A 24,637-nucleotide genomic window follows, 5' to 3' on the forward strand; every position below is an offset into this window, starting at 1 on the left:
AAATACAAAAAAAAATCAGCTCATTAATAGCGTTAGTCATTACAGGTACGTAACTAAACAATCATTCTAGTTGCCTCTTTTATTGTTTTACATTCCAGGGCCTTTATCAAGAAAAAATAACCTATAAAATGACATTGGTAGACTGGTGCTGCACACTCTTAACCAAATGCAGGCCTTGGGTGCTTTCAGTTTCTGTCAGTTTCAACAAAGTGAGGAGTTTTTTCCTGGGTCCATTTTGAGAGTATTCATCTAAGATTCTGTTTCCCCTTTGTTTCCCACTTCAATGACTCCAACCACATGGTCCATGATGTCCTTCGGGCTCTGCTCCAGTTCTGACCCTTAGGCACTATCGCTTCCAACACATGACCATCAGCTGCCTGGCACTGTGACTTTTTTGAGACGGAAGAGAAACAACATGTAAGGACAAACGTTCAGTGTTACAGTCATTTAAATTTAAAGACACCATTACAAAAGTGTGGCAAGATTGTGTTCCTCTGATACTGCCACCGCCAAACTTCCATTCCAGCTTTCTCGCAAGTAGCTGATTCATTTATCCTCTGCCGGTGGCTTGAGTGCCTGGTAACATCTAAAGAGGATGATGAAAATCAGGGCCTCAGCTCCCTGGAATACGATGTAGATGGCGGGAAAGAGATACAGGGGTCCGATGACCTGAGGCGTAAAGGCCACCTTCAAGATGGTGGCGCACAGCTGGATATTTTGACAGCCTGTCTCCATGGAGATAGTCCTGCAGCATCTGAAAGGCATGAAATAGCCTCAGACATTTTTCGCCTCTTTCAGTACAACAATTGTTATTCCACCCTCTGCAAGAGTCATGGATAGCTCCATCATAGCAGACTTTCACTTACTGAGGACTGAGTTTGAAGATGCTCGAGATGAGGTATCCGAATATAAAGCCAGTCAGTGGCATCAGGGCAGCCACGGCCATAAGATGAGGTGAAAAAACTATCCATATTGTTAACCCTAAGGTCATGCCAGACAAGACACTTACTACCACAAGGCAAACCAGCCAGATGCCGAGGCCAACCTGTTGAGGGTGCATTTACAGCATGTCACAAAATTCAAGTTATCCCTATTAAAAGGGACAGTTCTATAACTGGATGGATGAGCTATTCGTGAAATGACAGTCAGACTCACCTTGAGGATGACTGGTGAATAATGCGGTTTGTGGTGATTGATGGTGATGCCGATGCCACATGGCACCAGGGTCAAAATGAGAGAGAAGAGGATACTGGTGAATGATACAGCACTGCCCAGATTGTTAAAGCCTTTAGAGTATAGCAACAGGAGTAGAGGCATTATCCCCAGGGCTGTGATACTTGAGCATGTGGTCATTGTGATGCTTTGAATAAATCAGAAAGGGAGAGAGAGAGAGAGAAAGAAACAGGTAAAGAATTTTACTGTCATGTATAAAAATGTCAAACCAATTCTTTAAGGGCGTCTCATATTAGATAACATAACATTGATGGGTATAGTTGCCCAGGTCCATTGTATTGCATAATTTTCAAGTTTACATGCTTATTACTTATTTTATTTTATTTTTTTCTTCTATTTTTAGACGCTAAGTAAATCATGGACTTGAAAAGGAACACAGTCACTTGCTCATTCACATACTGGTCAACTAGTTAATCTCTACAGGGCAAAAAGCAACAACAACATGAGAAAAATATAGCAGGGCTTTAAGTATAAAATGTTTACAGGGATGCTTGAATATGAATATAAAGAAATCATGCCAGTACCACATAAAAATGATCATCTCTGTGTTCAGACCCCCTGTGAGTCCCCCACAGATGATTCATCCAATTTTCCCTGCTAATACATGAGCTACTTACAACCTATTGCTGCCAACCTGGCATTGTCCCCGCTAGACCGTGACTTCTCAGAACCTCTTGTGCCAGGATCAGACTACATGATTTCAGCCCAATTTTGACACGATTTTGTTGCCGATGACAAATTTCCTGCGTCGGGCCCAATTATGAACGTCGGGAACAACGAATGGGCGTCTTTACCCCGTGTAATGTGACATAACTGAAGAGCAGCGATGTAGCGTCTGGGACACCCCACAACAACCCGACGAAAAGTCTAGCATGTCAGAATTTTTTGTGTTTTCCTGCCTAGTCTGACAACTCCTACGAGTGTTCCTTGACCAGTAGGATGACAGACTCCTCTCTGGTGCACATATGTAAACATGGCAAAGAAAAACATGCTGCTGTTGCTGCTGTCGGGTGGAACGATGAAACCGAGGTAAAGTTCATTGAGCATTGGCAACAACACAGGAAACTGGTATGACCGCAGCGGTAGAAACAGGAAGTCAGTCGACTACAGTTATAGTGTCTGTGTGTGGGAAGCCGGATGTGGGCAAGGCTGGATTACGGACTGGGCATGTCGGGTGACTGCCCCGGGGCCCCGGACCACAAGGGGCCCCAAAAGGTCAGGGGTATTCTGTTCACGTATAGTAGGGATCCCCAATCATACCCTGCAAGGGACGTTTGTTCCAACCCTGCTTCGCGATGCAGGGCTCAAGCTAGTCTCTATTGATGCGGGGGCCCCATGCAGATTGGCATAGCGTCGACTACCATGTTGGGTATTTGCATTAGTTTTACATTCAACAATGTTTAGTATCCATTCAATTCAATTCAAAACTTTATTGCAGACTCAAGGTCCGTAAAAGACAAATAGGTAAAAGACAAACCCTAGACAATACACAGAGTAAACACAATAAAATAACATAAATGGAACAAGTCAGTGTGTTATTGTTATTGTTTGCGTAGCCTATCTGACAGGGTAGGGGGTGGGGGGCAATGGACATGCGTGCCCCAGGGCCCCTTGGTGAGTTTATCCGGCCATGGATGTGGATATGTAGTGCAGCGACCAGGACCTCTAGGAAACGAACATGACAGAGTCAAAAAGCGGAGGCACTTCAGCAACCCGATGAATAGCTGGTTAAACTATGCTAGGTTAGCATTCCCCAGTAGCACTAACAGCAACAGCGTCAAGTCAATTTTATTTGTATAGCCCAATATCACAAATTACAAATTTGCCTCAAGGAGCTTTCCACAAATGGGTTTTTCTTTCTTTCTTTCTTTTCTTTTCGGAACACAAGACCGCCAACATCACACATGATTTATTTTCTTGACCCTCCTCCCCAACGACCTATGAAATTGCCCAAAATTTAGAAAGGCAGCATAAATGATTGATCGGGGTCATACTTGTGTTGCCAGTCTCACAGCCAAGAATATATGGTGCCATGATTGCCTAATTTGACATGGTGACCATCATGAAAAAGAAAAATATCGTGTAGTCTAATCGAAGGGGCTACATTTACTACAAGTCATGTATACTTAACATGCACCACAAATTGGTCCACCCCAAGGATCGGATCCCATGGCACAAACAGCAATATAGGATATGCTGTTAAGTGCTGGGGGGGATTGCCGTGGCTTGTACTACATCGGGGAAACCAAACAGATACTGGCCAAAAGAATGGCACAACACAGGAGAACTAGCACATCAGGCAAGGACTCCGCAGCCTACACCCATCTACAGGCCAGTGGCCACTCTTTCAAGGATGAAGATGTGCACATCCTTGATAGGGAAGAATGCTGGTTTGAACAGGGGTCAAAGAGGCCATCTATGTGAAGAGTGAACAACCACCCCTGACCAGGCGAGAGCTAGGAGTACATCTGTCGCCATCTTACAATGCTTTGATTCCAACCATTCCCCAATCCTCTTTGAATAGAATAGTACACAATGCCATTGTAACTCTAGTTAATGGTCACGGCAATCTGCATACGAAACTGATCTTTGGTTTTGGTCGTTATGCCACTGTATTGGTTATAAGGGTGGGGATACTTGCAGTGAGCTGAGGCTGAAGATGTCACTTAGATGAGTGATGAAACGTTTCTCTCTCAATAAACGTTGTGTCCAGATGAACTGATTCAACTTTCTGTGATTTTCTTACCTGGATTATTGAACATGCATAAAGACATATATACTTTACAACCCAACCATTCTGCGAATAATACAGTTGAAAGTATGGATTGATTTGAGAATTTCTCCAGGGTGGTTTGCGCTTTCAACTGCTTTATTCTACCAGGATAATGCAAATCTCGGCGAGTAGATTTCATACCATACTAAAATGAGTGGAAATCAATGGCTGCCTGGATGGTATGAAAACGCATTCAAAATATCTAGAACACTAAGGTATGCTTTAGAAAATGGTCAAGAGTAATGTAAAGCATAGGCAGTTTGCAGTAAATGGGCTGAAACATGCAAAAATACCATGTACTCTAATGGCTTAATTCCTCAAAAGCAACTGGCACATTTAGCAACAAAGTGAAGAGGCATGTAAATCGCCACCCCATTATTTCACCCTCGCACCTGTGCTTTTCTGCTTTGACAAAGTGGGTCTAATGCTGCAATTACTCTGTATGGTAATTATGGTAGGTATGACTTGCTTGCTTGCAACCACTGGGAAGCGTTGGCACACTTGACGTCGACTGAATCGGTTTTTCCACCGAGATGGAAGTTTTCTATAGACTTTACTTATCCTCCTTATAATCATCTTTAGATTTTTCAGTGCTATGACATACAACATCCTCCTAAAAAAAGACATTGATGAGCAAGGACAGATTAGTTATTCCAGTATAACCTTGTAGTGAAATGCTAGATGCTTTTCTCCAATGACCGCCCAAGGCATAGTGGAGTACAAACGATCAGAGTAAGGGAATCTAAGAAATAATACAAATTAAAGGAAATCAAGAATACAATCTAAATCTAACCCCCCCCCCAAAATATCCAAGTTACTAGAAACAGTTACATACAATGTGCAGTGTGCAATGTGTGTACCCATGTACATTCTATGCAAATAAATATTGTTTTATATGTTCTATGCAGAAGTACAGTGGACTTGAATGTACTGATGTGCAATGTCAATGCAAGTGCAATTAAATATGCAATGTAGATAGGTTTTATGGACAATGGCATGAAATATACATAAACTATTATACAAAAACTGGACATTTGCGCACAAGTATGCAGGAAACGGTGGCTGTACCCAGACATGTTGGAAATAATACCTGAAAAACAAAACGGAAAACACAGATCGCTAATCTAACAAACATAACAAAGCCTATAAATGTGAAATGTAAAAAAAGAACTGAACGTTGTGAAGGAAATGACGCAAACGTACATCATAAATAGTGACATGACACGCACGATGACTCGCGGTCACTTTGACCGCTCATGGTCGTTTTAGCTAGATCTTATAACTTTTTTGTGTGCAATTGATCTAAAACTAATTTTAATGCAAATATATGCAATTTTAGGAGCATTCGGGGAGCGGCAGGTCTGTATCTTTTATTTTTTCACCAAGTTATTAAACTTTGAAAATCCAAAACGGTCGAAATGACTGCCTTGGTCGTTCTAGTAGTTTTTAAAAATTTTAAGCAATTGTGTTACACAACAAGAAAAGATTGCACAAAATTTTGTTAGAACATTTGCACTTGCATTACTTTTGAATACGTGCCATGATAATGCCAAAAGTTGGGCCTAATTCTTAAAATAAATCAAAACTAGAGAACTGCAATGGTGTTTTGTCTCTTGCTTACCAAGGCATCCACCATATCGCACTGAATCGAAATCGTGAGCCCTGAATTGTGAGATGTATCGAACCGTGGGATTTGTGAATCGTCCCACCCCTTACACACACACACACACACACACACATATATATATATATATATATATATATATATATATATATATATATATATATATATATATATAAGGTGTTGGACAATGACTTATTGTGTGATCTTGAAGGCAACTGGTTATTCCTGAGATAGTTTAAGGGATGCTAAAGTAAAGAGGGTGCATACTTGTCAAACCAAGTTGTTTATTTTCAATTAATGTTACACATTTTTTTTGATTAGATCTTCACTTTGAAATTGTTTATTGTGTGTAGATTAGTAGGAAAAAATGTAGCTTTATTGCATTTTAGTTCCAGGCTTTAGGTCAACTAAATAGGAAAATTGTTCAAAGGGGTGTATGTTTTTTTCTTATCCATCGGATGTAAAACACAGGGATTCATAACCATTCATGTTGCAGGACTTGGAACTAACTAATGACTCTTAATGTAATACAACTAGTTCTCGTTTTATTTTTTTTGCCAGATTTCTCGTGGTCATTAAAAAATGCATGACACATGAATAAAAGAAAGCTTACCTTAGGTTCATGTCACCCTTCAGAGCCAGGGCAAACATGTTTGACAGGCTTCCCCCTGGACAACAACCACAGACCAGCACAGTCAGGGCCTCGATGTGCTTTAACTTAAAGACTTTGGCCAGGCTAAAGGCAGTCAGGGGCATAATGCCAAACTGTGCCACTAGTGCAATGACCACCCCTCTTGGCCTGAGGAAGTGAGCCTTGATTTTGGAAATCTCCATGGTGCAGCCGAGGGACACCATAGTGCTGATGAGCATCAAGATTGTGAAGCTGTTGATGGTTTTGTTCATGGTGGGGGAGATGAGTTTGCCAAAACCTGTGCTCCCATTATTCTGTTCATTATAGAGTCCTTCTGTCCAGTTCATGGTGCCATTCATCCCAAAACTATCTTTTCACAGTACTGCGTCTTTATCCTGACATGCAAAACAAACACACAAACAGTATGCGTTAGTCAAGAGAAAGAGCCAGGATATTCATCTTTTCACTGATCGATAATTTAGTATGGAAGCTGAAACTTCAGATGGTGTAGCAGTACTACATATGTCATTTACAAGCATGTATTTCTGAACCCACACCAAAGTAAAGTGTGGATGAAACATGGAAAAGCTGGTATATGCTGTCATCCCATAGGAAAAAATACTATAGTATAGTATAGTGTGTACTGCAGCAAACTGTAGTTTACTATAGTATACTGTAGCATTTACTGTAGTAAGTTACTATATGCTGTGGTATACTATAGTATTTTTTCATATGAGGTGGGTTCTCGGTACATTTGTGCAGTAGAAGCACAAATATAACTTGATCCCTAAAAGGTACGATAAAAGATCAAGTTGTAGAGGGGCTCAAGCAGGAGTCGTGACAACTTTCTCTTTCAGCTACACAACGTGCACCATTTATTCCTTCCACCATTACAACAACAACAAACGCCCGCACAGCGGAAGTGTATCACTGCAAACCCGAACTGAGAAAACAGCAGCTGTAAACCAATGTTCCTACTAGCTCAATAAGGGGAATTATGTATCCCCATAACCACTACAAAGTCATCCGTGTTATCTGTGAGCAGCATTCCCTCAGCGCACCTTTCATAGGGCTTGACGTTTGAAATCTCAACTTTGTGACTGTAACCGGACTGCTCTGATACTGCTGGCAGTAATACACTAGCATTAATTGACCAAAAAAAAGTTCTCCTGTGGTTACAGTGCACGTCTTGTTTCCTTGGCAACCATTAGCAGGGCCTCTTGTTCCCTAACGGAGGTATTCAGACAGCCAGAAAACAGTCACAAACACACATCAGGGAATCCTGTCGTACATGCAGTCAAATGAGGCCATCCATTTGGGAAAGTTGCTGTAGGTATCTTGTCGTGGACAGATTTGCCAATAATGATTTAAACAGCAATGCAGACGATAACAACCTGTTTTCATGTTAAAAAAAAAAAACACGGTATAAAAAGAGCTGCTTTTTTTTGCATGTAGAATATGGATTCTATGTCCAGATAAATCCACGAACGTCTGTTACGTTGTCCTGTCAAAATTAATTGCAGACTGGAGTTTGATTAAAAAAAATCCCCTCTAAAGCATTTAAACATTGACACAGATGTACAGAGAATCACACAGTTACTGATGTTCTTACCTTCATTGAGTGACTTGAATTTGAGATGCTGCCTGTTGCTCCTGCTCTCTCTTATTCCCTTTTCGCTCACGTTTCCCCATCTCTCCTCCTCCTCCACATTCCGTCACTGGCCCCTTTTCTGTGTGCAAACTCCCCCAACCCACCCCTGCCCCTGTCACACAAGCTCATAATCATATGGAGCAGGGTCAATACTTATGTGACCCCGTCAGATTTGCTGATTTGTGGACTTTGTACTTTGTGTGCACATCCTGACTTGTGTTCTTCGTAAAAAATAAATAAATAAATAAATAAATAAAATGAACATTTGTAGTCACTGTGACCAAGAAGCAAGGAAAACGTGTTTTTCTACTCGAAAAAAGAAACTGTGTTTCATGGTGCTGTGCGGTTCCAATGAATTTAACATCCAGTGTTGTTGTTAAGAGTTTATCTCCAAATCTTACCTATGTAAAACGCCAAGTTGCTTGCTTTTGCGTAAAAGTATCCAGTGGAAATGCCCTACTTTGCATCAGTGCAGGGGTTCCATTATGTTAATGTGATATATTTGCCACTGTGGCACTGAGGAGGCCTTTTATTCACTTTGTTTCAACTCACACATGTAAACAAACCATCAACCAACCAAGCAGAGGATTTAATTTGCCTGGGAATACCACCGGTCTCTCCAAAGGGGCCCCTTCCGAGCAAGACCTTTCAGTCACCAACATCCTCGACCAGCTACGCCCAATAAGGCTAATATCTTGCTTTGCCCTGTTCTACAGTGGATATAAAAAGTCTACACACCCCCGTTAAACTGGCAGGTTTTTGTGATATAAAAAAATGAAACCAAGATAATTCATGTCAGAACCCCCCACTTAATGTGAAATTGCAATCTATGAAAATAAAGTGAAAAACTGAGACATTTTAGAAAAAGAAAAAAAAGAAAAAGTAAAGTTTTATTAGTGTTCATGCCGTGAGCCAAAATGTTTTTTTAAGCATTTGAAAGGTGACTATCAAAGAAATATCTTGAATTAATTGGAATAAAATAATAAAAATAGAATATTATATAAAATACATATTCATCAAGTGTATGGCAGTTAATGTCTGAATGAACAGATCATTCGGATATTAACTGCCATACACAGCATCATCAGAACTGTGTTTGTGTAAAGAAATAAAGTATAGACATTTATTTCTGCAATTGTCATCTTCATTATGTGTGGTCAGATGATTACAGGAATCAACAAAAAAGAAAAAAACAGTATAATGTAATTGCTACATGTAGTTATACAAGTAAAACTAAAAAAGTATATTTTCGTGGCACCTTTATTCATCTCAAATGCACCAGAATGCACCTTTTAAAGAGTATGTTTTCAAAATTTTCCCCAGACCCCCCTCTGGTGGGCTTCGCACCTTTGCCACTCACAGCTCCGCACATTCGGTGCTTGTCCATCAGCTTCCCCCACTGTGAGAAATATTTCTGGTTAGAACACCGATGTGCAGTGGAGATGGCTAAAGCTTTTGAAGATGATAACATGACTAAGAACTTTGAAATGGTCTCTGTCCTGTCGCACAGTGACGCCAAGGATTTTCTACTTTCAAAATCATGCCGAGAGAAAGCTAAAACAAGTCATGCTTGACTGCAAGTACTTCTCCTTAGCGTTGGATAAGAGTAGATGTGATGGATGTTAGCCAGCTTCTCATTTATACAAGACAGTTCATTTGAAGTGCACGAAGTTATTGAAATTCAATTCAATTCAATTTTATTGTCATTAAAAACAATGTGCAGGCACATGTTAAAAATGGAATGAGGGCCGTGGCTTCACCAAACAGTGCAAGACAGACACAGACAAACACAACAAACACAATATAAGATATACACACATGAAGACCAAAAGCTAAAAATAAGTTTAAAAAAAAGAGCTCGAGTACAAAATATTTAAAAATATCTACAGACATTTAGTGGGTAGCCAGGTTCAGGTGGGCAACAGCTTGTGGAAAGAAGCTGTTTTTGAGCCTGGTAGTGCGGGCTTTGAGGCTCCTGTAGCACTTCCCAGAGCGCAGGGGGAGAACAGTCCATGGTTGGGGTGGGTGGGATCTCTGCTCATGCTCAGACCCCTTCGAAGGCAGCATTTGTGATAAATGTCTTTTATGGCTGGGAGCTGGGTACCGGTGATATGCTGGGCCGCCTTGACGATCCGCTGCAGAGCTTTCTGGTCTACTGAGGTACCACACTGAGATGCAGATGGTCAGGATGCTCTCTATGGTGCAGTGGTAGAAGTTGGTGAGAATTTTGGGGGGTAGACGGGCGCTCCTCAGCCTCCTCAGGAAATGCAGGCGTTGTCGGGCCTTTTCCACAAGGGCCTGGGTGTTTAATGTCCACGAAAGGTCCTCGCTGATGTGGACTCCAAGGAATTTAAAGCTGGAAACATGCTCCACTTCCACCCCATTGATGTGTATGGGGGAGTGGCTGCAGCTTCTAGACCTCCTGAAGTCCACAATCAGCTCCTTTGTTTTCTGCACATTAAGGACAAGATTGTTGGTAGTACACCATGATGTGAGGTGCTCAATCTCGTCTCTGTAGGCCATCTCGTCATTGTTGGTGATACGGCCAATGACTGTGGTGTCATCTGCAAACTTAACTATAACATTTGAAGGGTGAGTTGGCAGGCAGTCGTGGGTAAAGAGGGAGAAAAGAAGGGGGCTCAGAACACAGCCTTGAGGGGCACCTGTGCTGACGGTCAGGGTGGAGGAGGGGTGGAGGAGGTGTGGTCACCTAACCTAACAGACTGAGGTCTGTTGGTCTGATGATAAATTGGTGTCTGCATGACACTACCAAGGGCAAGGATGTTTTCAACGCCGTTAAAGGCGTTGTAAATGAGCATGGGGTCTCTGACAAGCTTTCAGCTGTTGTTACCGATGGCGCATCATCAATGCGAGGAAGATGCACTGGATTCGCCGGGCTCCTCCAACACAGCGGCATTGACTGTCCAATATTGCTCTGCATCCCGCCTGTGAGGAGATGCGCAATGATGTCCCTGAATGTGAGAAAACATTTCTCAAGTACAGCACAGGCATAGAAACACTGCAGCAGCAGTTCAAGTAACACTTTCAAGATTTCCATGCCATGCAGCCACGAATTGCACTATTCACTGACCCCCTCTCTGCTGCTGTCAGTGAGCAACCCCCAGAGTTGCAGCTTGAACTTTGCGAACTACAGTCAGACCCCTTCTTTCAATCAAAGCGCAATGAGAGGAATTTAATTTTTGAGACTACTACGCGAGCGAGTCCCACTTTCCACTCCTCAGGGATTTTGCACTCTCTCAATGGCCAGCATGTTAATGTGTGAGTTTATAGAACTAACTCAACTAAATGTTTTCCCTTTATTGTAGACTATAACTATTCACTATTGTTATTATTATTATTATTATTATTATTATTATTATTATTATTATTATATGGGTTTCCTTCGGGGGTTCCGGTTTCCTCCCACAGTCAGAAGACATATAGGTCAGGTGAATCGGCCATACTAAATTGTCCCTAGGTGTGAATGTGTGTGTGTGTCGGCCCTGTGATGGTCTGGCAGCCTGTCCAAGGTGTCTTCCCGCCTGCCACCCAGTGACTGCTGGGATAGGCTCCAGCATCCCTGCGACCCTGAGAGTAGGTTAGGCGGTTTGGATGAATGTTTGGGAGCACTTACGTCTGCGAGAGCAGCTTCTCAACAATGAAGCGCATCAAGTCAAAAGAGAGAAACAGGCTGACAGATGAAACTCTGTTCCAGCTCATGCAGATAGGATGCACAAACATTGACATTGGCATTCAGTCTATTGTATGCCAACAGGAGAGGCCACAAGTGTCTCCTTAAGACAGAATTTTATACTGATCCACTTGTGGGTGAGTTTTAATGGCTTTCAATGGCTTCATCGGTGTATGAATGTTTGTGTGAATGGGTGAATGTGAGGCATACATTGTAAAAAAAAAAGTGCTTTGAGTGGTCGGTAGACTAGAAAAGTACTATATTAAAATGCAGTCCATTTGCCATTTTACCATTTAGAGCTAAATGCATGTTTATTTGAAATGCGTCATGGAATGGGAGGGCAGAGTAGAAATGTGCTACAAACATGAATATTAGTGGTTGCACTTAGTATGAATGTTAACTTTTGTACCATTGTTTAATGATGATTTTTGAGAAGCCATCGCACTGAAATGATGATATATCACTCAAAAATGTGGACGTTTTGTTTCTATGTTAAGCTCATTGAATAGAAATGTTGGTATAATAAATTTTGATTAAGGGTATTCTTTCATTCAATTAGTAGCTATAATTGGTTAATTGATTGATGGGGTTACAGTATCCCACTGTCGGAAGTGCACGGTCACAATCTGACCCTTTGGTAGTAAGGATAAACATTTTGTGGCCCTGTCTGTCATCAAAGTTGCCCATCCCTGCTCTAATATACTCATTCCTAATGCTGTCCATCTTCATCACTACGAACGAAAATCTTAGGCTCAACACGCCATCAACTGTTTTAAATCAGCCCTGAATCTTGCAAGGCCAGTGCTGATGTAGAGTCGACCGGTTAGGACTTATCTACGTAATGAAATTGAATTTTTTTTTTAAAATGTTAATGCCCTCAAATCAGAGGGGGGCCTAACCACATCCCCAGCCCCTGCCCTTGAATGTGAGTCTGTGAAACCACATTTTCCAATATATGCTTGACGAGACTCACAATTCACAGGCGTTCACTTGCTAACCTTGCGCCGTTATTACATTTTCTACCAACCTTTTGAGTTTCTCTCAATTTACAGTTAGCTGTAGTTAATTTTTCATCATTTTCAATTTTGGCTTAATGGTTCAGACTTGTGCTTTTGATGGCTGTAGGAGCACCACCGGACAACTGGGTCAGTCAGGCTGGGCTCGCAATGTGGCTAGGGGAGCAGTCGCCTGCCCCATTCTGTCTGTGGTGCATCCGCTTCATGGTGGTCGGGGTGTCTTCACGGGGTGGTATCCAATGCTATGCTGGAAGGCGGGCCGATGGATGGGACTGGGTATGGCGCTTTGCCGGCTCGTCACTGCACACTGCCGGGCCCTTCTCGCGGATCTTCCCAGCTACTCCTGCCCATGCTCCTGCCTCACCCCCCCCCCAGCCCCTTGCCCACTGTTTAGCGTTATTCAAAATTGTGCAGTGGGTGGTGTTAGGCTCAGACCTGGGGATTAGTTACACTTTAAACAGTAGTTAGCATACTCTTGCCATCAACTAAAGTGACTGTGATTAACTCCAATTTGGTTTAACTTCTTGGTTGCATCCAACTTGCCATGGTCCACAAAGAGCTTACAAAGCATGAATGGGATTTCAATGTTAAAAGGTGCTGATCAGGAGAGGGGTACAAAAGAATTTCAAAGGCATTAGATATACCATGGAACACAGTTAAGACAGTCATCAACAAGTAGATAAAATATGCCACAACAGTGACATTACCAAGGACATCCTTCTAAAATTGATGAGAAGACAAGGAGAAAACTTGTCACAGAGGCTGCCAAGAGGCCTAGGGCAACATTAAAGGAGCTGCAGGAATTTCTGCCAAGTCCTGGTTGCTCTCTACATGTGACCACAATCTCCTGTATTCTTCATATGTCTGGGCTATGGGGTAGGGTCGCAAGACGGAAGCCTTTTAATACAACAAAAAACATCCAGGTCTGGCTAAATGTTGCAAAAAGATACATCCAGTCTCCCAAAACCATCTGGAAAAATTTGTTCTGGTATGATGAGACCAAGGTTGAACCTTTTGGCCATAATTCCAAAAGGTATACTTGGCACAAAAACAACCCAGCACATCACCAAAAGAATAGAATACCCACAGTGAAGCATGGTGGTGGCAGCATCATGCTTTGGTGCTCCTTTTCTTCAGCTGGAACTGGGGCTTTAGTCAAGGTGGAGGGCATCATGAATAGCTCCAAATACCAGATGACCTACCTCGAACTACCTAACTATGAGCAACAAGTCACTTGCCATAGCAGAGAAAACAAAACATTAGATCACTGCCACATCTCAATTTCAAATGCTTACCGTGCATTCCCGAGTCCGACCATGCTGTGTTACTCCTCATCCCAAAATACAAACAAAAGCTTAAATCCATCAAGAAAACATCCAAATCTGTCAGGTCCTGTTCCATGGTTGCCATTGAAACGCTTCGAGGGTGTTTTGAATGCACTAATTGGAATATATTTAGTGCAGCTTGCAACTCCCTGGATAAACTCACTGACACAGTGACGTCATATATCAAGTTCTGTGAGGAAATGTGCATCCCTACCAAAACCGTGACATTTTACGGCAATAAAAAACGCTGGTTCTCTAAAGAATTACACCTCCTATACAAAGAAAAGAACTGGGCATACAAAAACGGAAACAGGGATCAGTACAGAGTAGCCAAGTATAAGTTGCGTGCTGCAATAAGAAAAGCAAAGTCCAGCTACGCAACAAAACTCGAACAGCAATTCTCTTCCAGTAGCTCCAGAGCAATATGGAAAAAACTTAAGGAAATGACAGACTACAAAAAACACCCCTGCTCCCCTCCAGATAATGACCATAACCTCCCAAATAAATTAAATACGTTTTATGCAAGGTTTGAAAAACCTATTCCACCAGCCATCCCCCCTACTCCTTCTCCAGTGCCACCCTTCTGCGTCCAGGAGGATGAGGTGAGAGCAACATTCAAAAAGCTGAACATTAGGAAAGCAGCAGGGCCAGACGGCGTCAGTCCTGCTTTGTTGAGCCACTGTGCAACACGATTGGCCCCTATATTTTCACCATATTTAACACCTCTTTAAGTCAATGTACAGTCCCCCAGTGCTTCAAACTCTCTACCATCATTCCTGTGCCAAAGACCTCAAAGATCACCTGCCTCAATGACTTCAGACCAGTTGCCCTAACTTCTGTGGCCATGAAAGCATTTGAGCGCATCATTTTGTCACATTTGAAATCTTGCACCTCCCCAATGATGGACCCATATCAATTTGCCTATCAAGCCAACTGGTCTGTTGAGGATGCAGTTAGCATAGCCCTGCACCATGCCCTGCAACACCTGGAATCACCAAATGCCTACGCACGCATCCTGTTCATAGACTTTAGTTCCACCTTCAATTCCATCAACCCACTCAAACTCTTTACCATACTCTTGGATATGAACATTGACCCAGCCATATGCCACTGGATTCGGAGCTTGCTGTGGAACAGGCCACAGAGGGTGAAGGTTAATAACCTAACCTCACATCCTCTTACCCTCAGTACAGGTGCTCCTCAGGGCTGTGTTCTCTCCCCCTGGCTCTTCTCACTTTACACCACCCACCTCACATTCACGGACAGTTCTGTTAAAATAATAAAATATGCAGGTGACACAACCATCGTAGGCCTCATATCCTACAATGATGAAACTCAGTACCGCACTGAAGTAGACCAAGCTGTCACTTGGTGCGCAAACAACAATCTTCTGCTTAATACAGCCAAAACCCAAGAACTCATTATTGACTTCCGATGCATGCTGAATCCTAAAACACCCATACAAATGAACGGAGACCCCATCACCACCACCGACTCTTTTAAATTCCTTGGAACATACATCAGCAATAACCTGAAGTGGAAAACTAACGCTGAACACATCATTGCAAAAGCTCAACAACGGCTTTACTTTCTTAGGCAGCTTAAAAAATACCGGATCAAACATCAACTTCTCGTTCTGTTTTATTCAGCCATTATCGAATCCATCATAACATCTTCTATTACAGTATGGTATGGTGGCACGGACAGTCAAACACGGAAAAACTGCAGCGGATGGTCAACAAGGCATCCAAAATCATAGGCAACCCACTCCCCTCAGTTGAATCTCTACATACTAACCGGACTGTAAAGCGAGCAGGGAAGGTCGCCTCTGACCCCTCACATCCTGTTCATCACCTCTTCCAGCTCCTTACCTCAGGGAGGCGCTACAAGTCACTGTCAACTAATACGAAACGCTTTGAAAAGTTTTTCCCCCTAGCCATCAGGACTCTGAATTCCTCCCTGCAGTCCCCTCCTCATACGACATTGGCATAAACGCCACCATTCACCTGTCTGTGAATGTTCTCATTCATCCAGGTCATGGTTATCCAAAGGAGTTGAATCAAGTGCAACTGGACTTGGTATATATCCGTGAAGACGTTTCGCCTCTCATCCAAGAGGCTTCCTCAGTTCGTGCCTTTCTGACTAGACGAAGCTAGTCTGACTGGCTGGTGATGAGACTCAGAATTTATCCTCTTGGAGTCTGTTTCGTGTTCTCATGAATGACGCAGGGTTAGTATTCATAACCTGGTTTATTAACCAACACGACGTGGATGCAATAAGACGACATACGTGTAGCTGGCATCCAGCACTATCGCTTCGCGGGCCCTCACCCGGTAACCTGTATAACTGAGTGTTCCTCAGTACGGTGTCTGCAGTGGCTCAATAAACATCATCAATGACACAGTCACTGATCTACATCCCCCTTTCTTAGCTCATGCTCATACCATAACAAAACCATGTTGTCAATTATCAATACTTGCTGAATAACATATATTGAACAAACCTTCAAATAACATACATTAAATAACTGTTCAATAATCACAGAGTGAGAATTATCAAATGCAAAGAAAACAATTTGCCCTTAATGAATAATATGAAAATAGTTGTCTTAGCAAAGCATATAGTTATACTTTAACACAAAATTAGGTCTTTTATATGTGAAGATACCTGAAACGAAACACAAAGACCTCAATGTCAGCTCTTAGCAAATCAGAGAATTAACTTAAATAACATACACTTCAAAATTTTGAGCTGACAAATTGACTCAATCTTTATACTTAGGATTTGGCTTGCTGACACGACCATCGCGTGTTGTGTACAGACTTCCAGTTGTCTTAGCAGGTAGCACAGCTGTAGGTGTTTTCGTATGTGACTGTTCAGTGTCCAGCGTGTTGTGTGACACTTTTGTTGGAGTGTGCTGGTTGTTAAGTTCATGTCCACTGTCCTGACATTCACTTTTCAGGCATTCGGGATCCTCCTTGGATTCAGCGGGAACGAGGACTTGTCCTCCCTCGCCGGGTGCTCTCACTTCTGCTGCATACACAAAAGACCGTTCGCGTTCAATGGCCTCTGGCCCTGCTAAGTTGAGGAGAATGTATGCACGGGTGCGGGCTGCCTTGTCAGAGTGTGCCGCCGCCGCGACGAAAATGTCATATTCTTGTTCGAAGATCCACCAGTTTTCACTGATGTTGCCATCAAAGACGAGAGGGTCGGGCCGCCGAAATCCGTCCACCATGTTCGCTGATTAGCTCCGTAGGCTAGGTGGCTCCGTTGTCCTCGCTAGAAAAAATAAAAAGTATCGGCCGAAAAAATGTGCGTGAAAGTTCCAAAATCTTCCGCTTCTGACACCATGTTTCGTGTTCTCATGAATGGCGCAGGGTTAGTACTCATAACCTGGTTTATTAACCAACACGACGTGGATGCAATATGACAACATACGTGTAGCTGGCATCCAGCGCTATCGCTTCGCGGGCCCTCACCCGGTAACCTGTATAACTGAGTGTTCCTCAGTACGGTGCCTGCAGTGGCTCAATAAACATCATCAACGACACAGTCACCGATCTACAGAGTCGTTGTCAGAGCTATAGATGTCCATGGCGCTTTGTGTCCCGATGTTTACCAACGCCCGTCGCTAACAGAGCCATAGATGTGAGTGGCTCTTTTGTGTACCGATGTTTGGCCGCGCCACCATTCACCATTCACCTGTTATCCCTGATATGTTTATTTCTGTTATTGTGTAACTGTATTGTTCGTGATAATATGTGGAGTGTCTGTTGTTGTCTATGTATGTATTGTGCTGCAGAGTGTAAAGCGTACCAAAAACAAATTCCACCGGCCTTGGTCGTGTGGCTAATAAAATAATCTATCTATTCTGGCACAAAACCTTCAGGCATCTGCTAGAGAATTGAAGCTGAAGATGAATTTCACCTTTCAGCATGAAAATGACCCAAAGCAAATACATCCAAATCAACAAAGGAGTGGCATCACCAAAAGTAGTTTAACGTTTTGGAACGGCCCAGACTCCAATTGAAAAGCTGTGGGGTGACCTGAAGAGGGCTGTGCACAGGAGATGCTCTCACAATTTAACGTATCTGGAACGTTTTTGTAAAGAAGAGTGGGAAAATATCAAATATAAAAGTCAAGCTGATGAGACTCTTACCCCAAAAGATGGAGTGCTGTAATCAATAGATGCTTCAACAAAGTATTAGTTCAGGGATGAGCACACTTGTGCAACCAGGTTATTTTAAGTTTTGTACTTTTTTCCCTAAAATGTTTCTGATTTTCACTCTATTTTTATAGATCGCAATTTTTTTTAAAAATGTGAGAATAGTTCCAACAAAATGTATCTTAGTTTCATTTTATTCTATTACAAAAACCTGCCATTTTAACAGGTTTGTAGACTTTTTATATCCGCTGTATGTAACAGCAGTGTTTGTGCTTAGACCAATGCTGCAGTAGGCTGCCTATGTTGCAGAGGTAGAGGTTAAATGGGGACACAGAACAAGGGATAAAACGTTTTCTATCAAACAGACTGAAAATAGGTGTGGTCAGCTTTTTCTTGCCTACAGTAAAAGAAAAGACACATATACTTTGCATGCTTGAGCATCTGTCTTCATGATTAAGGATTAATAAAACGACACAAAGTCAGAGACAAAGGAAATCATGACCAAACTTTATATGAAACAATTCTGATTTAATGCTAATGTACAAACCTTGGTCTTGATTTTGTGCAAGTCAAACAAAAAAAAGCAACCTTTGCAGTGAATATGCTTGTGCTGCAACACTGGGCTTACATGGTTTGGTAGCCTAGTGCTTTATAAACAGCCAAATATCACGTAAAGGTCCTTAGGCGAGAGTGTAAGGATGTGTGCAGGATGAAGGGTGGGGGAGGGCAGTTGAAGCTGGGCCACCATCTGGCCTCATAATCATACGCTGCAAGGGGAGAAAGGCCTAGTTATTGAGGCCTAACGCTACACTGTTGATAATGGACACTGAAATCGGTAGAATAAAATATAATGGCTTTTTGAACTACAGAGTTGAACACCATAGTAAGTAGTATCATAGCAGGCCTGTGAGTAGTAAAAAAACAAAAACAAAACTAGAAACATATCTGTATATCAGAAGGATTTTTGCAATTTGGGCATAATTCATCATTTCAAACTCGCGTCCTAAAATGCTATTTTACACGTTGGTCTTTAACAACTGTGCAGCAAATGACACGCTATTTCCCCTGAGAAAATGCCAAACTACCTGCATGTAAAGGCGATAAGGTCGGGGTATTGTGGGCATGTCAAAGTGTGAAGGCTCGTGGGCACTGTAGTTTCAACAGAACTCTCGCGCAGTTGAAACCACCGCCACGGCGAGGCGAGAGACCTTCATTGTCCACAAAGCCGTGCTCGACCGCGCCTGCCCAGTTTATGTTTTCCTGTCCATGTGTAGGCGAATCACGTGTAGGGAATCCGTATTCCCTGCTGTAGCGACTCTGTTTCGTGACACCCTTTTATCTGCCTCCAGTTGTTACAGTTTGCTCTCACGGCTTATTTATTTAGGTGTCCCAAACCCTTCACCGAAGAATGAGCGACAACGACGATATTGAAGTCGACAGCGATGTATGTTGTTTATGTAGCTCCGACATAGCTAGCCAGCTAGTTAGCTAAACAGCAGACGTGTTTTCTGATTTTTATCAGTCTAACGCTAGTTTGGCGAGCTAGCTAGGCTAACGCGACAACGTCGACTTTTAATACCCGGAAATTTTCCACATCTGACGAGTGTGGTCGTTTTCCCGGTCGCTTGTTTTGTTAACGCCGCGCAAAAGGAGAAGTAAAATTGAACGCGCTGTTCCGCATTTCCCAGGGTTTTGGTTTTTCTTCTCTCCTCTCGACATTTTTCGTGTCGACAGTCCAGAGTGAAACTCGGCACTTGGCTTTGTGGACATATCCGTATAAGACAACATTAGCTCGTCGCATCAAATAAACAACGGCCGTCCTCACAGTTCGCAGTACGCTGTCGAAAGTGAGCCGCCGAGCCGAGTGTGTTTAACGTCGATTTCTGGTCAAATGCAAAATGTCACGTCAGGTCCTCAAAACCTGTCGGAGTGCGACGCGTTTAAACTATGTACTTGTCACAACGAGCAAGGTCAGCCTGTCGTGGGGATTTGCGTGCACGGTTGGCAGTGTGTGTATCCGTACTCCGTCTTTGTGGTTATTAACCAACATGTTGCGAATGTGGAAATACCCCCGGGGCTGGGTACCCTGTGTACCCCGTGTACCCTGTGCACCCTGTGTACTGTAAATAACTGCGGTATTATGCGCGCATACTACCGCACGAAGGGCCAGTTCTGCCCGACGAATGTAAACGCGTCTCGGCTATAGTTAGCTGGCCCGGTGAAATGTCCGTATTTTTTGCCGTTCGTCAGAGCTGCTACTATTGCTGTGCAAACGCGTAAAACAGCAACCGGTGCTGAGGGGCTGCGCCGAGTCAAGGGGGAATGAAACGGAAGGCTTTGCCCGCGTTGTCACGATTGCCGACAACAATTATTAGCCGGTCGGGGGTTGCTTGTTTTGCGGTCACCCAGATTATCTCTCACCGATCATTTGTGAATTGGTGCGCGGAAAATATATATTGGACGTTTTATTTCACAATTGATATTTAAAAGACAATATATATATATATATTGAAACGTTTAATTGGGCATGCCGGTTTTTATACGGTCTAAACTTGTGGGGTTTGAGTTTCCCCCCGCAAATGATTTGTTTGCAACGTGTTGTCGAAGCGTGCGTATCAGATCTTGGAGCTGGTCCGTTGTTTTCTCCGGGGTAGGAATTCCTGTCCACCATGTGATTAAGCTGGATCAGAGTATTCCGTTACTCTGTCAGGACATATTGGCCTGCTGTGATACGTTAATCCTGCAAGCCTTCATGTGTAATGTTAAGGGATAACTCCTTTTTTCATGTCATTCACAATGCTCTTGAATCTGGGGGTATACTAATATATATATAGAGAGAGAGAAAGATAATATGCACACACAAGGTCTTCCATTTAAAGTTGTGTTTACATCGGTGATTGGTAACCTGCACAATTTTTTCCCCCTGTAGTGGCTTTAGTCTCGAGGCCAACTCTTGATTCGCCAAAGTGCGAATAGATGATCATACAAAACAAAAACTGAGTTAATCACCTATCTATCAGAACAATAGCCACTCGGGAAGTCTTTGTTATATGCGTAATTCTGCGTAAATGACATGGGTTAAGGATAGTCAGTCATAATGTAACTGAACCTCCATTTGTAGGCAGACAAGCGAGCACATCACAACGCGCTGGAACGCAAACGCAGGGACCACATTAAAGACAGCTTTCACAGTTTACGAGATTCTGTGCCTGCACTGCAAGGGGAAAAGGTGAGAAAATAAATATTGACATTCCAACCCCACCCTACAGTGTAAGCAGGAAATTGAATGGAAACCCAATTAAGATTGGAAAAGTGGCCCATCTCCATCTTTGGCTCCTATCTTCATTTCCTAATGAAGACTGGAAACTTAAGTCCAACAGTTTTTGTATAAACATTTTGTAGATTTGTGATGTGTGTGTGACCACAACTGGCCAACTAACAGTTTTTGTTTGTTTATTTTTTGTTTGTACCAGAACTGACTTTATAATGGATAATGCACATTGGCCCATTGCTTAGTTCTGTAATTTTTGCTGACAGAATTCTGTCAAACAGGCTTCCCGAGCACAGATTCTAGATAAAGCCACAGAGTATATCCAGTATATGAGGCGAAAAAACCACACCCACCAGCAAGACATTGACGACCTAAAGAAGCAGAATGCACTGCTGGAGCAGCAGGGTGAGTGAATTCTTTTGGAGTCCTGGATGGGGTGTGGGGATGGTCAAGATGTCACACTTTGCTGTTTTCACAGATGATTATGAAGAGACAGTGTCTTTTGTTTCAAATGTTGTTGAGAAATATGTTATGAGAGATTGCTATTCAATCCATGTTTCCTCTTATGTGGTTCTGCCCCTCTGTTCTGTGGCATTTTGTTGTAGTTCGTGCACTGGAGAAAGCCAAGGGGAACACTCAGCTCCAAGCCAACTACTCCTCTGACAGCAGCTTGTACACCAACCGCAAGGGAAGCACAGTCTCTGCCTTTGACGGTGGCTCTGACTCCAGCTCCGAATCAGAGCCAGAAGAGTTACCCAATAGAAAGAAGCTGCGCGTGGAGCCGAGCTAGACTCGGCTTCCCCCAACACTCCCACCAGAGACTTTTCTTTTGTCCACCAGCTCCCCCTCCTCCTACCTGTCCACACTCAATCCAGCCTTTTTAAGACAGGCAAGGATTTGAAGAGGAGACCATGTGAGAGAGGTGCAGTTACATATTAAAAGCTTCTACCTTTCTCTCTCCTGGCCAACATCCCGTCACTTATTTGTGGCTCAGCAACAACTCTCAAGACCCCTGAAGTGAGGCAGCTCTGCAGTTTTGAAGGACTTAATGCTTTTAGAAACCTCATAATAACTGTTCATAATCAAATGTGGAGTCAAGGTGCAAAGCTTTAGTAAAGCAACAGCAAATGCCCTTTTTTCTATTTTGTTTTGGACAACGTCTTCAAACCTGGTTGGAACAGTTTTGAGACTTGCAGTTTTATGAGAAATTGTCCGTAGGAATAGCTTATCTTTTTGATATTTGTACTTTTCCAGAAGAGAATGTGAATTTGCTTTGGAAAAAAACATTATTTCATGCAAGATGCACCCCCCTCCTGAATCAGTGCAGATGACTGGTTTGTCGTCTCTTAAATGTTTCAACAAACGAATTCCTATATTTAAATCAATATGAAAGTTGTTTATCCTTTTTTTTTTTGTCGTTTTGCTGAAGAATTTTCTACTGATTCATGTGAGTGGACAGTTGTATTTCTCAGCAGGTTCAGCTATTTGTCTTCAGCTATTTCCTTTATTCTCCAAATACAATGTGGGTTTAAGAATAAAAATCCCCAAGTAGATACTGAATGTTATGTAATGCAGTCAAAAGGCAGTGACCTTTTTTTTTTTTATTGGAAGAAGTCTATATCAGTGTGTAGTACTTAACACTGTATACTCTTTATTGTTGTCAATTCTGCAAAGAAAAAAACCTTCCCTGAAATGTTTGCCCGTGTTGGGAATGTTTGGTTGATGTTTTTTTCTTCAGTTCCTTTTTTTTTTTTTTTTTTTTGCAGAGGCAAATTAGTGTGTACGAAATTTATTTGTTTATTCCATTCCATGGAAATTACAGGTATGTTGTACATACTGCCAACAATTGTCTTGCAAGTTGAGGCGTACCTTTACTATGAGACTATAAATAAAACTATTTTATCCTTTTGGCATGCGTTTATTTGTGAGCCGATGTGTTTCAAATGTGGTAGAAATTTTATCACTGGTTATACAGTGGCGAGGAGTACACAGTTGAACAGCAATTTTCTATTTAGTCCAGTCTCATGCTTTAGCGGTAATAATCTGACAGAATGGACAACTGTATTTCAAATTTTCAGACTTGAGTCAGTTGAGATCAGCTAAAAAAAATAACAAAAAAAAGAAACAGCTCCCACGATTCAAAATAACAAGTGAAGAGTTGACAGAAGATTTAAAACCTTCAAACGTGCTATTTTGCAGCCCTCAACTGTACTTCCAGTTGTGAAAAGTTGAACATTAAAGGGCCAATTATTAAATTCAACTATTTTTTATGAAATTGTACTACAAATGATATTTCTAACTTGAAGGGAAAGAAAACTGCGCTCCTATCATTTCTTTGTTGTATCGCAAAACTAGTTAATGTATTTCACTATGTAGCTACTTCCTGCTCACCTCATCCGTCGTGGCAAAGGCAAACATTAAGTCAATGAACCGGGATTTTATTTATTTTTGACTTTTATTTTGATGTCCACATAATTGAAAAATATAGAAAACTCAAAAGACGATACACAAAACAATAGTTCGTTTGCAACTGAGGGCAGATTCGGGGGGGGGGTCAATGCCCTCATTATAGCAGGCCACCCCCTGTTGCCATCCTCACCATCAAAACTAAAACAAGACTAGATCAGAACCTAGTATATGGCTGCATTATGTATGGCCAATGTTCGAAATTGTGACCAATTTGTTAGAGGGATAGTCAGTGGTGGTGTCTATAATGTGAATTCCTGGATATTGCAACGAATTGGGGGGGGGGGGGGGCAGTCCGGGAACCGCTGCAGCCGGGACGCGACCCCGTGTTTCCCGCACCGCGGGCAACAACCAGTCGAGTAAAGGTTCCGACCCGTTAGCCAAGGGCTAACGTGTCTACTTAGGCAGCGACCCAGCAAATATGCCTCTTTGGGGCCCATGTGGGGCCCACTGCGGGCAGGAACAGAGGGCCCAGTGGGCATGAAATGCGGGGCACGTGTGGACCCCACACTAAAGGCCCCTGGTGGGGGCCAGTGGGCAGCCCACACTCAGCCCAGTGTGGGCTGAGTGTGGGCTGTCCACACTAAGCAGAGTGGGCCCTCAGCATGCCCATAGTATGCCCACACTTTGGGCTGGGAACACGGGCCCATAGTGCCCTATGTGTACCTGGTATGCTAGTGACATTTATTGACAGCCAGCTCAAACAAAAAATTGAAGAAAATATAAATTATATGAAGAAAGAATTTATTGAAAATTGGAAACAATTGGAATTGAAAAACAAAACTATATAC

The 24,637-nt window shown here is 42.5% G+C and overlaps 2 protein-coding genes across 3 annotated transcripts; one reads left to right on the top strand and one right to left on the bottom strand.

Moving 5' to 3' along the window:
• Positions 1-546: 546 nt before the first annotated feature.
• LOC130125990 (hepatic sodium/bile acid cotransporter-like) lies at positions 547-6,608 on the bottom strand. Its single transcript, XM_056295365.1, has 4 exons — positions 6,244-6,608; positions 1,156-1,360; positions 867-1,045; positions 547-754 (listed from the first exon to the last, which is right to left on the bottom strand). The coding sequence occupies exons 1-4, from the start codon at positions 6,606-6,608 to the stop codon at positions 547-549; spliced, it is 957 nt and encodes a 318-aa protein (XP_056151340.1).
• A 12,780-nt stretch (positions 6,609-19,388) lies between these two features.
• LOC130126275 (protein max-like) lies at positions 19,389-23,279 on the top strand. Of its 2 annotated transcripts, none has more exons than XM_056295722.1 (4): positions 19,389-19,553; positions 21,231-21,338; positions 21,662-21,785; positions 21,986-23,279. In XM_056295722.1, the coding sequence occupies exons 1-4, from the start codon at positions 19,518-19,520 to the stop codon at positions 22,168-22,170; spliced, it is 453 nt and encodes a 150-aa protein (XP_056151697.1). In that variant the 5' UTR covers positions 19,389-19,517; the 3' UTR covers positions 22,171-23,279. The 2 variants fall into 2 exon arrangements, with proteins under 2 accessions (XP_056151697.1, XP_056151696.1); XM_056295721.1 differs by having other exon boundaries at positions 19,390-19,553; positions 21,647-21,785.
• The last annotated feature ends 1,358 nt before the right edge of the window (positions 23,280-24,637 follow it).

Source organism: Lampris incognitus, chromosome 16 (genome assembly GCF_029633865.1).
Source record: "Lampris incognitus isolate fLamInc1 chromosome 16, fLamInc1.hap2, whole genome shotgun sequence".
NCBI classification, from domain to species: domain Eukaryota; kingdom Metazoa; phylum Chordata; class Actinopteri; order Lampriformes; family Lampridae; genus Lampris; species Lampris incognitus.